The sequence below is a fragment of the Epinephelus moara genome, chromosome 21 (assembly GCF_006386435.1).
Source record: "Epinephelus moara isolate mb chromosome 21, YSFRI_EMoa_1.0, whole genome shotgun sequence".
Taxonomy (NCBI): domain Eukaryota; kingdom Metazoa; phylum Chordata; class Actinopteri; order Perciformes; family Serranidae; genus Epinephelus; species Epinephelus moara.
The window spans coordinates 3,804,780-3,820,764 of NC_065526.1; the positions used below are offsets into that span (position 1 = coordinate 3,804,780).

A 15,985-nucleotide genomic window follows, 5' to 3' on the forward strand; every position below is an offset into this window, starting at 1 on the left:
GCAAGTGATGTGAGGACTCTAAAACTTCACCTGAGCCTCCCTCGGCATATGGGTGAGTAGATAATGGCTGAATTTTTGGGTGCACTATCCCTTTAAAGGGACAGTTCGGGTCCTATAAAGTGGGTTGTATGAGGTACTTATTATTTTTGGGCTCTGAAATCCAACTAAAATGAATTACTGCATTTAATAATCATATCAAAATAATTCAGAAATATATCGTTTGAAGTTGTCTTCTCCTGAGAGAATCAGGAGCTGTCCAGAGTGTGGCTCAGAGCATCAAAAATGCTCCAAGCTACTAAAGCCCCTTTTCCACTGCACATGAAACATCCACTAACACCCGCTAACAAGTGGCTTTTTTATTTGATGGGAAAGATTACAATCTGCATTCACAGCTGGGGACCAAATGACTCTGCAGTAGTCACAGGTAGTTATTGGCTCTGGCTCTAATTGGCTCCAATCAGGAGTGACGGAAAGACAACACCCAGGTGGATGTGCTAATTTTATCTCCTTGACCTGTGCAATTCAATAACAAGCAGGGGTGTGCCTTATCATCTCTTCACGATAATACCGGTATATTGTTTAATATCATATGAAAAATTCATATCATGATATTCACGATATTTTGGCTTGTTGACATATTGACGTCATACTGTTACCCACGGCAACAACAAACACAGCTGAAAGCAAAATTATTACAATCTCATTCAGTGGCTCCTCTGGCAGCAGCACAGCGTCTCTCCCTCTCTCGCTGTGCGCACACAGGAGTCGCAGTTGTCATGTGATTTTGTCATAAACCTTTGGTAATGTAAACCTACGTGATGCTCGCGGCTCGACAAACAACTCCATGTATGTGACTGTGTGATAGTTGTGGTATCATAACAGCCTGTCACAGGTTACAGTGTGATGATTAGAGGAGAAATGGCAGAGCATAAAAAAGAGAAGGAAATCAGCTGTTGATTTATATATATAGATCCAAGGGGACATTTTTTGTATTTGGCAGCTGTTTAAATGTGTAATTAGTGGTTGATTTGATTTTGTTCAACTATTAATATTGTGACAATCTGAATCTCACTCTGAGTTACTGTTGTTGTTCACAAACTAAAGGAATGAGAGATTATTTTTCAGTTTTAACTCACATTTTCTTCAATGAATAATAAAGTAATAAATTTTTTTTTTTTTTTTTTACAAATTTGTCATATAGTCAAGAATATCGTTATCGCAGAAATACCCTGAAATATTGTGATATTATTTTTGGGCCATATCGCCCACCCCTAATAACAAGCCTCCAAAAATACCGTCCATCTCTGCACAAGCAGCACTCGAACACTGACCCAAAATTAGTCAGCACTGAGTTTGAGAGACTAAATACGAAAGAGATATAAAAAAGAAGTCACAACTGCAACATTCTCTCAGGCCTCCACGCTGCTTTCTACTGTTTACTAACCTGTTTTCTGGCCTGTCGGTGACGTTGAACGTGACACACCAGAAACAAACAAACAAACAAACAAAAAAAGGTAAACTTTTCTGCTGCAGAGCCAAGCACACAGCTCTGGTCTACTGGAAATGCGAAAGCAGTCTAGTGCCTGTTTTGAGCGTGTTTTCCCGTTTTTAACAAACCTGCATACACGCGTTAATTCTTAGGCTGGAGAACATGTTTGATTGACAGCTGAGGATGAAGACAAGTATCTGTGGCTTACAAGTCAAGGACTGAGTGTGTAATGTGGTGCGGTAACTGACTGATGTCGACATTTTACAGGCTACTTTCTAAGCTGCTGATTAGCTCTCTAACCTGTGAACTGACATAAGCAGCACCACGGATGTTTGGCTTTTTCTTCAAACGAGCAAACAGGACAGATGGCATGCGTGCTTTAATTTCAGGGTTTCTATCACAACCTAAAACATTACACTACGCTCTGTGTGTTTGTGTTGATTGTGTTAACTGGGAAAGAAAAGATGATGTGCAGCCAACATGTCTGGAGCCAAACTGTCTCCACATTCTGGAGAGCGGGCTTTTGGGAGCTGTGAGCTTACTGGCTGCAGCAGCAGTGTGTGGGCACCCTGGGGTCCCTAGATAACCAACGCATGACTCACCCAATCTTGACGGTGTCCAAGGTGTGGCAGGGGGTCCCGTACACTGGCACTTTGCCCATGACGAACATCATGACTTCAGCTCGCTGGTAGTCTGGCAGGTTTCCACCGAAAAAGCCTGGCAGGAGGACACGAGAGACGATGAGTCAGCACTCAGACACAAAGACTTTAACGTTACAGAAACACTCTCTCTTCTGTTTTTCTGATATCATCTTTACGACCACACAAAGAGTCTGAAGCTAACCTGAAGTTTTAAAAGGAACAAAAACTGAATTTTGTTTGTGATCACAGAGAGTAATGAGTCTTTAAATGTAGATATGAGCATGTGGGTAATGTTTCAGGATACAATCCACAAATCTGAACTAATTCTATAACAAGACAGGAAGTAAGAAGCCTGCTGCACCGATGGTCTGGATGATGGCGTTCTGGACGATTCTCTCTTCGCTCTCTTTGCCGCGGCCGGATGAAACGCTGGTGCTGGAGTTTCTCCTCGAGCTCTCGCCCAGCTCGAAGTCCACGCTCATCCTCAGGTGTTTGAGCAGAGTGTTGAACACCTCCAGCACTGTGGGACCTGCAGTCACACACACACATACAGCCACCATAGAAGAAGTATGTTACAGTTAAAGCCTCTTGTTGTTGTGGAACTTAACTGCTACCAGCTAACTACTCATCTACTGTGAGACAAAGAGATTGTGAAGCAGTGATGAGTCAAACTGTCTCCAAGAAAAGTGATGGTCAGTCATTTCTTTCTCTTTGTCTGAAAGCACTTTTTTGAATGTTTTGGTCTCATTTAACTTCCACTAAATTAGCTTTATGGTAAAAAGAAATCTTCTTATTCCACACCGTCTGACATATCTGGCATCTTCGGTAACTTCCACAAGAATTAATAATAAAGCTCTGAGAGTTTGATGAACGTTTGGCTGCACAGGATCTATAACATTATGTCTATGACGAACATTTTTCATTTACCTTTCTTCCATGACAAAAATGAGGTGATGTCGAGCTAAAAATGCATGTAGATAAAAAAAACAAAACAAAAAAAAACAAACTAGGACAAAATTTGTTTCATTTTCATTAACAAGACAAGACATGACAAAGATGTCACGCCTTGTTTCCACTTACACATGTGACTGGTGTCCGTAGATCTGTAACTATACGGACGTCCAGTGCAAGGAAGTGCATTTCTTTCCGGATAGATAGAAACCTGATAGAAGCTAAATTTAGCCGTGGGGGAGAGACTGTTTTTTCCATCCAGTAGTTTGGAATATTCACTTGGAACACTACCGGTGCAAAAACAGGACCTGCCAGGTACGTGGCATGTTTTGTGAAATATTTAATTAAAAGACGAATGAACGGCTGAACGAGTCATAATGACAATCTGAGTGTATATAATGTATAACCATATTCTAATAGAACATCATTCAGATTCACAGTGTGTTAAAAACTAGTCTGAGTGGGCGGAAGTTCGCTGCATAGATCAGCCTCTCATTGGGCGGAACGAGCCACCCGCTGAAGTCCCGCCCTACCACCTCCGGTTGTGTAGCAGTTTTCAAGCGCACTGTTGCTGTGGCACCGCCAAGAACGATTGTGATTGGTTGAAAGAAATAAAAAAAAGCCGGGGCGTTTTTTTCTCCAATCTTAAAGTGAGAGTCGCCGCAGCCAGACCTTTCTTTTCTTGAGAAAGGTCTGGTGAGCGAGACTATAAAAACTAGAAAAACAATTTGTTTTTAATCAGACAAACTCACTCGACGATCAACAGGCAACTGAACTGAAGGAAATAGCCTGTTAGCTAGTGAGCTAAGCTAGCGCACTGTCAAACGGTCTGTCCAAAATCCACCACAAAGGTTACATTTTTTGAACGTACTCAAGGCAAATTCCGCACTGAAATATAACGGAAGGGAGGTGTTTTGCAGGCACATCGGATATCATGGAGATTCACATAGGAATGAATGGACTTCCAGTTGCCTTGTCTCCATACACATATGTAAGTGGAAATGAGGCGTTAATGGTGGACTATCAGACAGTGAGTGCGTTTACAGTTTAATTCCCTTTCCATTCGCAATGAAAGTTCATTCCTATTAAAAGTGATCTTGTAAACACCTAATTCAGAATGAAAATGGCCAATGCAATTGAAAATTCAATCCGATGTAAGGGGCTGGAATATACCATTTGTAATTCCCAATGAAAGAATATCTCACACTTGTATACACTCATTCCTCTTTAAGTTCATTCCGGTCTTTCTGCGCATGCTCGTTTCCTTGCCCTTCTGGCGCGATGACGTATATAGCGCGCATAGCAACGGGCTGAGATAGAGCAGTCGGACTCGTTGCACTCACCGGTTTCCATTCGCCACAGCACGGTCTTCTATCTCCCTTCTTCGACCTTCTACCTCCCTTCTCCTCCTCAACAGACGAAGCATTAGCAGAACAAGGTTGTTGTCGTACTGCTGCTTCAAGAATATAAGCAAAACAAGCCCGAAAAAGGCACTAAGAACGGCGTCGTCAAGCATCTTGTTATCCAGAGCGAGGACTACAGTGTTTTCTTCCGGTAAACGTAAACACGTAACATCCGCCCCGCCCTCTATCCAATCAGAAACCTTCCCTCCCCCAAACCTTGTGCGGACTCGAATACAGGCGATTAAACTGATCTCCCATGTAAACCCTCATTCAGAATGAATATTTCCCATGTGAACTACCTGGAAAGACTTTAATTCCAAATGATTTCATTCAGATTTATTTCATTCTGAATGAGAAGCCATCATGTAACTGCACCCAGTGAAATCCGAGAGCGAGGGTGCTTGTAGTTATCTTCAAATGCCGCATGAGCAACAGGCTGGTAAACTCCAGTAAATAGTCAGTGCCAGGATGTTTCTCTAGCCAGCAAAAACACTCAACACCGGAGCAGTGTCAGCCGTTGGTGCGAGTTGTGAGCTGTAATTCAGCAGTAAATAATCAGCCGTGTGTGTCTGGCTGTGGATGGTGGAGCTGCTGAATGGATTTGTGGAGTTTGTTAGCAGAAGCGGTGGCTATTAGCCGCTGAACGGCAGCAGAGCAAGCAGCCAACGGCCGCCGGACTTCACAGCTCCACCCCGCAGGACTCCACTCAGTCCGGACTGCAGGTTTCTGGGTTGATGGTGTTTGACAGGCAGGTAGGAGGCTCAGTTATCTGTGAGTGTAACTGTGCTGTAAGTAAACAGTCTGAGCTCAGATCAGTTTTCTCTGACAGAGATGAAAGTTTAGTTTGAATCACCAACTCTGTGAGAGGACACCAGTTTAAAAGTAAGTGTGTGCTCGTAAATCAGCCCTTAAACCTGTCAAACAACGCTGGAGAAATGACAATTTGGAAGTCTGCAGAAATTATTTGGAGCTGTAGAAAAAATTTTGATTCTAATTTCTGATACATGAATTAGCCTCACTGGATTGGTTTGAAGATAAAAAAAACACATAGAAAACATAATTTCGACTAAAATGTCAGAGTTTTCGTCGACTAAAACTATGAAGGATAAAAATGACTAAAATGTGAGTAAGAAGCATTTTCATCTCATGAATAAGACTACATCTAAAACAGCTGTCAAATTCAACACTGCCCTGTTTGGCTAAACACACCCCACATAAAACTGATATCCATCTTCTCATCTGCAACATTGCACATTAAAGAATTTCCAAACGTTTCTTTAACACTGGATCTACTGAGGAAACATTACACAGGTGTAGATACACTATCACACCACTGTGCTATTCTACAGCACCAACACTGAGGCACAAAGTCACAACTCGATCTGAGACATAAACTTCCCCCACACGTTCACTGCTGTGTCTGTGTCAGTGTTAGAACACAGTTTACTGGATGATATGTTACTAATTTTTCAGACTCCAATCTTGGCCAGGACTCTAAGATCTCAAAGGAGGATCCTAATTAGAATAAAAGTCAGATTAAAAATGAAATCAAAAACAGTATATGTAAATTGTCCACGCATATTACAAAATGTAAACCCTTGTAGTAAATAAAGTGTATCTTAGCACATCGAGGTGTTTCTGCTGTGATCACCCAGGACGCTTGTTAATTCCAGGTGTGTGGGGGAAGAGTCTGTATAAACTGCTCTATACATTCACATTAAGTCTAACCACATTGTCATACTGTACCGAGCCACAGATTGGGAGGAGTCGTGATTTCACTTTCAAAGGCGAACACATCACTTCTTTTGGACTCTTGAATCATTCCTGTCCAGAGGGAAGGTTGTTTTTTTTTCCCCAGGCAGAGGCAGTAAAACACAGGTCGGAGGAAATAATACAAAAAACATCATGAACTATAAAATGTATGAAGTTGCTTAATTCCCTCTCAAATCTAAAATTAAGTTAATTGTTTTTAAGAATCATTTTCAGTGAATGTATCAGAGTGGAGGGGTTTGTGCGTCCCCGTGATGCTGGGAGCTGTGCTGTCGGGCACAACTGCTCCTGGTCTGAGCCACCCTGTAGGCCACCACCTGCAGGGATAGGCTCTGGGGTCGGCTGGGTGATTTCATGGATAGTACAGGGTGTTTAGAAACAATGGTATGATTTTGAGCCAGTCTGCTATGCCAGGGATCAGCACGATCAATCAATCAATCAATCATTGAGATCGCAGATACAAGTAGCCAAAATGAGTTTCCTCCGTGAGGTGGCTTTGCTCATCTTAAGTGTTTGGGTGAGGAACAGATATCCGGAGGGAGCTTGGAGCGGAGCCGCTGCGTCTTCAGTTGAGGTGGTTTGGGCATCTGATTAGGGCGCCTCCTGTTGGAGGTGTTCTGGGCCCCAGGGCAGACCCAGAACACACTGGAGGGATTATAGATCTCATCTGGCCTGGGAACATCTTGGGGTCCCCCAAGAGAAGCTGGAAAGCTTCGTTGGGGAGAGGGACATCTGGAGCACTTTGCTCAGCCTGCTGCCCCCTTGACCCCGCCTCGGATAAGCAGATGAATTATGGATGGTATGATTTTTAATACTGTCAAAAATACGGTCAACAATACAAAATATTCTTCTTTCCGCTAAAGTGAAACAGACATGCTATATTAAGGTGATACAGTGCACAGCACATGCCACCAGAGGTCAGTCTCTGCTGGTGGAACCAAGCAGCAACCTCCGCGGCTGGAAAATGAGTTGCCAAAAAACTGCAGTTCCTCTAATGGCCACTTGAGGCTGGCTCCAGAAACCAGCCAGAGCGGTACCAACTACATATAGATGGGCTCATCTTGACTCATAGCAGTTAGTCTGGAACCAAACTTCTGGAGGAGCTGGACACTTTCTTTCGCCAGAGTTGCTTGGGGTGGGCTCCTGGGGGATACCCTGGAAATCCAGAGTTCTCGCGAGAGCACAATTTGAATTTGCTCAGCGAGTCACTCTGGCAATCAGTAATGATTACCTATGCCCATGAAACCGAGCTGCACCAATCACATTGGTGTATCTGATATAGGCGGGCCAGAGGCGAGCTAAACAGATGACAACAGCGCTGCGACGACGAAGTCCGGAATCAGTCAGTAAACATTGCAAGATGGCTACGATGAACACCAGCTGTTTGAAACGGCTTTGGCCGCTACAATGAACGAGTTAGACTTGGCTTTTTCTCTAAAAGAGGAATAGAAGACGGCGCTCGAATCTTTCCTACGTTTTTGCTGTTTTGCCGACCAGATACGGCAAGAGTCTAATCTACCAGTTAGCTCCGCTGGTAGCTAACCGTTCTTAGCAGACACCTTGTCACGCTGGACGTCGTTTTGGGGGAGGCTGGGGACATGGAATTCAGCTGGGTCGTGTTTAAAGCCTCCGTTGGAGAGCAGTTATGATCAGAAGGTTGTGCCTGTTGTGGCAACAACCTGAAAACGCACTGGTGGACGCCAGCAGTGAAGGAGGTGGCGTTTCAGGCTTGGTCGACCCAGAGGTCTCCTGAAGCAGCAGTCAGGCACCAGGAGGCCAGAGGGGCAGCACCCTTAAAGATAAGGTCAGGAGTTCAGACATCTGGAGGGAGCACGGAGAAGAGTTGATATAAGACATAAGCGTTGATAGATGCCCCCTGGGTGCCTTCCTTTGGAGGTTTTATGGTATCCCTGAGCACGCTGGTGAGATTATATATCTCACCTGGCTTAGCAACGCCACCAGATCCCACAGAAACAGCGGGAAAATGTTGCTGGGGAGTGGAAAGGCTTGCTCAGCCAACTGTTGATGCGACCTGGCCCCAGATAGGCAGCAGAAAATAACTGGATGTATATTTCTGTCCTTCCCAAAGGTGACAAACTTCATGCTTATTTAATTATCAGGCAATTAGCACACACAAACACTTCAGTGGAATGAAAGCATGGAACAGAGGGGAGGTTATGACAAGATCAAATCACATCAGCACCTTTTTTAAACACCTCGATTCTCTGTTTTTACTTCCTGTTCACGTTCCTTTGTTTCCTGTCAGAAAGAAACTGAGATACTGATGTAGGCGGATGGTCGGGTAACAAATACTAACAGATTTTGGTATCAAATCTGGGACCTCGTGATAACTGCTCTATGCTAAAAGTTGGGACCAAAGTCAATGAGTGGCCTGAGCTGCCTTTGTTGTGTTTGACCAGTTTGTTTAATAAAAGAGTGCAGATTACACTGGAATGTAAAGTGATCTAATATGACACATGATATTCTGCTGTTTCCTGGGAAACTGGTCCAGCAGTGGGAACAAGTCTGCTCCTGTAACTCACCCACTGAGCCTTTGGCAGCGATGGCCACAGTCTCCAGCAGGACCTGGACGATGCCAGCTCTGACCCTTGGTGTGTTCTTGTTGTGAGTGTCGAGGTGATTCAGCACCTGCTGGATGACGTGGTGGGAGTGCTGAGCCTGGTCGATGACAAAGACAGAGACGAAGAGGATTTAAGATGCCGCCATATTGATCCTGTTTTGAACAACAGCAGAGCTGAAGTCTGACAGCAAACTTTGTCAGCTGCAGCTTATGTGCAAATATTTAAACTGAGAAGGAATCAGAAATCCAGCACACTGTCAGTCAACTCCACGCACTTCATTTAGCCACATTTCGGTGAGTGGACTTAAAACGTTTCTTCCATAAATTCTGAAATTGATTTTAAAGAATAACAAGCTACATTTCCTGTTTCTATTTCCTTTTCATTTTTTGTTTTTAAGTGCCTTAGAAATTAAACAGTAACATAACTGCAGTGCATCGTCATCTATTTCCTGCTCCTGTGGGTGTAGAAACTATTTTGTGTCTCCGTCCTTGATGGATTTCTCCCTTTGCGGCTGCTTGAGAAGCCAACCATTGAGAGCAAATCCTGTTGTTTAACGTTAATCACTAAAAATGTTCTGGAGCTGCTGGATCTCAGCTAGCCCTCGACATGTAGGTATCATCATCATCATCATCATCAGCTGCTGCTGCTGCTGCTTTCAGATGGATTTTTCTTTATTGAAATGGTCCAAACTCTGTCGGCTCCTCCTGACAGCAGAATGTTTGACTGTGTCTCTACAGGACAAACCCTGGGTGCATTTGTTTTCTGTCACTAAGATCAAGCAGACGCCCGATGTCGTCTCCTGGCAGACAGAACAACCCCCCTCGGACAGATCACAGAGACAAAACTCTGCCAAGTCCTGCAACACACTCACACAGAGAACACACAACACACAGACATAAAAAAAATTGCAAGAGACACACACACACAAACACACACACACACACACACACACACACCTGGGCCCCAGCACCACTGATTGTGTTTTATGTGTGGCAGCACCTCGGAGTCACCTGGGAACTCCTGGACGAGCGACCAATTAAACAGACAGACAGAGTAAAGACACAGAAAGCAGGATGGAGGTCTGGGCTAACTGTGAGTGTGGGTGAGACACAGAGTGCAGATGGGTGTTGGAAAAATGTAACTGACAGCAGTAATAAGTGCACCAGCAGTCTAACAATACATATCTTGGCTTCTGCTCAGTGTGTGTGCATGTGTGTGTTTGTGTTTGTCAGTGTAGTCCATTTGTGAGCATCAGTCCTAAAGGAAATACATGAGTATTTCTTTGTAACATTAAATATTTATGGCTTAATGTGAAACGATGTAATTTTAAGTTGAGGAAAAATAATTTGTGGTTATTTTTTATTAAAAGTTTAACACTCAAAAAGTTAGTCGGCTTCATCAGGTCTGTGTGAGTGTGCATTGATCACATTTGTTTAACAGGTGCAACACAGAAAACAGTTTTGTCGATAAGGTCCGATGTAAAAGCTTAAACTGGTTTGATTTTATGCAAAACAGCTGAAGCGACATTTGTCATTATGACACGTTCTGGAAAATAAAAAGTATTTTTGATTAACATAATAACACTATGTAAAACAAAATATACAGCTTAAACTGTGTTCAGTATTACTTTCTCAGTGCTCACAGGACAGAACAGGCAACATGCTGTCTGCTTCTCTCACCCCCAAACTAGAACATTCTACTGCAGGGAGGCACACTGGGAGGCAGCTACACTAAGCTCGCTCGCTCCAAGATGGTTAGTAACGCCACAGGTCTGGTGTTTTCACTGTGAGTTATGAGGGTGATGGTGAGAGACAGTGGTGGATAAAAACACACCGAGCCACATACTGAGCCACCGCCCAGCTACAGACTGTAGCCCTTTGCCCAATCTGTCTTTTTTCAGCATTGGCAGTATAAAAACAAAATCAGGGAGTGCAGCAAAATGCCGCCTACCTACTTTTGTTTATACAGAATGTGCCTTTTTCGGGGCAATGGGGGGCGTGAGCAAGTAACAAAAGGCGTGGCTCAGCGTGTGACGTAAACAGTGACGTGGGAGGGAAGCCGCGGCTAGTCAGGCGGCGATTCTCTCATAAGTCGGCCCGTTCTTCACCGTCCCCGTCATCTGACGGTTAATTTGTCCTCGTTTGCGAGGACAAGGAGGGCGCGCAATTCCTTGTCTCCCCAGTTGCTCATCTTTACTGTGTCTGTCTATAGGCTGACCACTTTGTCCACTTTTCACGTCCCGTCTGGGGCGTCCGGGTTTTTTTTTTATGAGTTGATGATAATGTCCGGTTTTCCATGTGTGTGTGTGTGTGTGTGTGTGTGTGTGTTAGAGTGCGGCACGGGCCGCATATTTCTGTCCAACCAGACAGTCATTCTGTTTTGTTATGTCCGAACCCAAACTGAGCCCAACATTATTTAATTACTAAAGCACTGAACTTGTGTCACACAGTTGTTATGGTTACAGGCTATTTAACAGGCCGGCCGTGCACCATGGGTGAGGGAGGGGGGGAGACCTCCGTGTTTGAGACGGGAGCGGGAGGTCCGACGCTTCCAGCGAGAGGAGAGGGAGAAATAAAACAAAATAAGATAAAATAGGAAAAACCTGTCTCCCTCTTTTGTTTTATTTTCAGCGTTTAATCAAGGCGGAGGCGGGCGGCTGGAGGTCCGAGGCTTTCAGCGAGGGGAGAGGTAGAAACAAACAGCCAATGTGTGTGTGTGTGTGTGTTATGTTTAGGTGTTGTCACGTAAATAACAGTGCCCAAGCAATAAACAGGACAGACAATAGGATTTTATTTATTTTTACACTACATTTTCACTGAAAGCTGACCGAATCCGACCCGAGCCCGAATACAATTTATACATTTTTGACCAAACCCGCCCGACCTGTCGGGACCCGTCGGACTTGGATCGGGTAGCCACACTCTAGTGTGTGTATGTGTCCCCTATCTATAGGGACCTATCTGAATATCTGTCTTTGAGAGATATTATTTTGTAATATAACTGAATTTTCTATCCATACATATAAACTTTAAATATATTAAAATTATAAGGCATCTTTGAGTAAACTGCGAGTATCATTTAAGTAGGCTATCTCGTGGCCGGCCGAGTGTCCTCTTTTTTGGAAATTAAAATATGGTCACCCTAGTCTGTCAGGTTTGTGTTTCCCTCTTGCTACTAGCTGCTCATTTCCCATTTCCCATTGATATGGGCAGGTGTGGAACTCTGTACAAGCCTGCAGAGGCTTCGTTCCCACCTTGCATAGTTTTGTACTTGTACTAAACTTGTGCTAAACAAATAAACTAAACTAAACTAAACTCATTCCTGCTATCAGCTGTTTCCTGTTTATCCACCGCCAGTGGGTCGCACATGCGGCGTCATCAACAGCCCCTCACACAAGTCATCAACAGCCCCTCCCGTTGTGGAAGGCCGCCTCCATCTGTTTAAACTAAAAGGGTTCCACCAATATGTCTACCCTACGAGGCGGGAAATTGGGCACCTCGGATCAACTCGCCAATCCGCCTCTGTGTGTCTAAACGCTCGCAGCTTGCCGGCAAAACGGCCCATCATTCGCCGAAAATCTGGCAGTGTAAAAGGGGCTTCTGCTTAGCAGCTAAGCCAGTAGCACAGTAACATACACAACCCCCGAGCCGAAGAATGAGCAGCTGTGCAGCCACAGACTCTTTAGCAGCAAAGCCAGCAGCCCACAAAGTCACAGCACACACAGACCTGCTGAACCAGGGAATGAGAGCCACTGTGGGGCTATGGCCCCTTGTTCAGCAGCTAACTTTATCACAAAATACACACCCACAGCAGTGAGCAGTAACTGCTGGCAGGCCAGGTCACAGATTCAGGCTAAAAGACTTAAAGTTCTGTAAGTGATGGCTGTTTAGCTTGTGTTTATATGACTGACATTTAACAGAGATATTAAGACATTTATTAATTAGACTAAACAAGTTTAGAGAACTTGAAGGTTATGTTAAGCACATACATAGGATACCTCCTTTGCATCTGGCTGGAGGGAGATTGTCACGGAGCCAAACGTTTCTGGTAAATGACCATCACTAAAAACCCTACGTTGCCTGTGGCTGCTGATTAATGTGCGACAACCTGTGGTAAAATTTGGGACACCAGTCCGGTCCAGTGTTTGGCTTTATAAGAAACTGGTTTAAAAACTTCTACACCGGTCCAACACTAATCAGGAGGACATGAATCCTACCAACTTCAAACCAGTTGCAAGACAAACAAGAACACAAATACACAACTCTGCTGTGAAATAAAAAGTGTTTGAACTTCAGCAGTTTTAAGGGATGAAATATTACGTTTGTAATGACTTATGTTACAAATATGATTTTCAAGAGATGTACTGTATACATATACGTAAATTCTTTGCAGGTGCTGGGTAATAATTATCTGCACAGAAAGTTGGACCGGAAAAAGAAAAAAAGTGTGTGGTCCGCATAAAATAAAAGAAGAATTTGGACTGAGACAGAAGTGTGTGGGTGTGTTTGAATCTTTCTGAGGGTGGTTTTTCTCTTAAAAGGGTAAATTTGAAGTTTCAATTTCCTTTAAGGTCAGACTCCTTACGGATGAAATTTCCATGGTAACAGTGATATCTGACTGGGGAGAAATTTGCAGTACGAATTAGAGATAAAACTGGTATGAAGGCTTTTTACTGAAGTGGACAATTGGGAGCATAAAACACTTCCTGTGGCAGATTTCTGACACAAAAAAATACCTTAGTAGTCAGTCCTTCCAGAAAAAGCAGATAAATAAAAAGTAAAGGCCTTGTCTGGGTTAAGAGTTACCCTAATGAAAGAAGCAGGACTGACTCTGTGCAGCCTGAATAAAGGAGCTCCTGAGAAGCAGAATTCAGAGAAAAAAATACCCAAAGAACAGTAACAATGGAGTCAAGCATGAATATAAAAAAGACAGTGAATCTGAGGAGCACAGTGATCAGCTGTGCTCTCCATCTGCCTGTGGAGGCTTCAGGGACACCACTGACTTCAAGCCTGAGGCTGGATGACAGCTCGTCAAGATGACTGACAGGTGCTGGAGCGAGATCCAACAGAAAGAGGAGGGCGGGGCTAACAGTACACCTAAAGCTCCAATCTACAAAGATATATGACATACCTTTAAAGTCATACTGATATAAAACTTTCAAACTAAAAGTAGAAATTGAGTACACATGTTTATTTCATTCGGCTCTTGGTAACTTTTTCCCAGCGTGTGTGTGCAGTACCTGGATGGAGTACATGATGATCCTGAAGCAGGAGACAGCAAACTCATTGGGGTCCCACAGGTGGTGGTTGTCCAGGTGACTGAGGACAGAAGAAAAATAGACCATCAAAAGACCATCATTAATATTCCTACTGAATAAAATGTCATCTGCAGGAAGTCAGTGGACGGATGGATCATCAGAGCGTGTGAGTCTGGCACCAGATTTAACTCACTGATTCCCATTTGCCAGCAGTCAATGTTTCAATAACTAAGTGTCTGCGTTTAAACATCACCAAACCTGAACCATAGAAGTGGCAGATCATAAAACAGTCATAGGTTTAGGAAGGCAAACACAAAGCAACCTGTTTTATCATTTAGAGAACAAATTAAAAATGGTGGACCTTGAGCTGTGCAGCCTCCTGGCTGTATCAAAATGATTATAATAATTATCAATACCAATAAATATATAAACAAAAATGAATGTCAGGAAAGACTTTTTTGTTTTAAAAGAGCATCCTTTCTGAGCAGCTGTAGTTCAAATATCCACCTGAGTGCAGCTTCATCTCCTGTACTGTATATACAGTGAATACCACCAGACCTCACAGACCATCCAATAAAGTGCTGCAGGGATGACGTTTCTTTGACGGTCGATACAGAAGCTAACGTGGTTCCCTCATCAAAAATCCCATGGGCTTTTTCCATTGGATTTTGCATTATTGCAGAAAATAAATTCTCTGGCAAACAAACATTTTTGATGCTTACATATATTGTTCAGCAAAATAATCTTCACACATTAACACCACTTTTTGGTGAAGCGTATGCTTTCGCCAGAAGCAAAAAGCTAACGTGAGGCTGTAACTGCACTACGGTTGCATGACTTTAACGTCGCCACCATAACGAGGCCGTAAAGCTGAGTCCAGCGTGATGACATTCTGTCTTTTTTTTTAAGGTAACTAAAAGCTTCACAATTCAAAAGGTGGGTATTTACTGACATATTTAGGTCATAGAACAAAATGTAACTAGAATTACTGCCCTGCGGTTTTATGACTCCATGCACCAGTCAAGTTTATCATATAGTTTACGTCAATGCCTATGAAAACATGGATGCTTTACACACATTGCCCCCCCGACAGCACAGTAGATCTATACAATCAGCACAGTTTCAAGGTGGACACCCAAGATTAGTGTCACCAATTCAGTATCAGACCAGATATTTCCCCTTCTGTTCCTGAGATATGACGCTGAGTAAAAAAACATATTTTGAGAGGTCATGCTGATCTTGACCTTTGACCACAAAATTCTAATCAATTTATTCTTCAGTCCAAGTGGATGTTTGTGTCAAATTTAAAGAAATTCCCTCAGGTGTTCTTGAGATATCATGTTCGCAAAATTGAGACAGACAAGGTCACAGCCACCTTGACCTTTGACCACCAAAATCAAATCAGTTTATCGAGTCCTTCTAAACGTTTGTGACAAATTTAAAGACAGTGTTTCTGAGATGTCGCATTCACCAGAATGTGATGAATGGAAGGTCACAGTGACCTTGACCTTTGACCACCAATAACTAATCAGTTCATCATTGAGTCCAGGTGGACGTTCGTGCCAAATTTAAAGAAATGCCCTTGAGACATCATGTTGACAAGGATGGGACGGACAGACGTATGTACATATATGGACAATCCACAACATGATGCCTCTGGCCATGGCTATTGCCAGCGCAGAGGCATACAAATCTGTTAAACGGATAGTGCACCCAAAAATGTAAATTCAGCCATTATCTACTCACCCATATGCCGATGGAGGCTCAGGTGAAGTTTTAGAGTCCTCACAACACTTGCAGAGATCCAAGGGGAGAGGAGGTAGCAACACAACTCCACCTAATGGAGGCTGACGGCTGAAAAACATCATCTGAACTCTGTTTTTTTAGGGAAA

The 15,985-nt window shown here is 43.4% G+C and overlaps 1 protein-coding gene across 2 annotated transcripts in view; it reads right to left on the minus strand.

The window, feature by feature from the left end:
- The window catches only part of efr3a (EFR3 homolog A (S. cerevisiae)), a 592,036-nt gene that overhangs the window by 38,449 nt on the left and 537,602 nt on the right, over positions 1–15,985 (minus strand). For both annotated transcript variants that reach the window (XM_050074483.1, XM_050074482.1), the window contains exons 9-12: positions 14,076–14,154; positions 8,798–8,933; positions 2,492–2,659; positions 2,092–2,206 (exon numbers count right to left, since the gene is read on the minus strand). In XM_050074483.1, the coding sequence (XP_049930440.1) occupies positions 2,092–2,206; positions 2,492–2,659; positions 8,798–8,933; positions 14,076–14,154 (498 nt within the window). The remainder of the gene's footprint in view (positions 1–2,091; positions 2,207–2,491; positions 2,660–8,797; positions 8,934–14,075; positions 14,155–15,985) is intronic.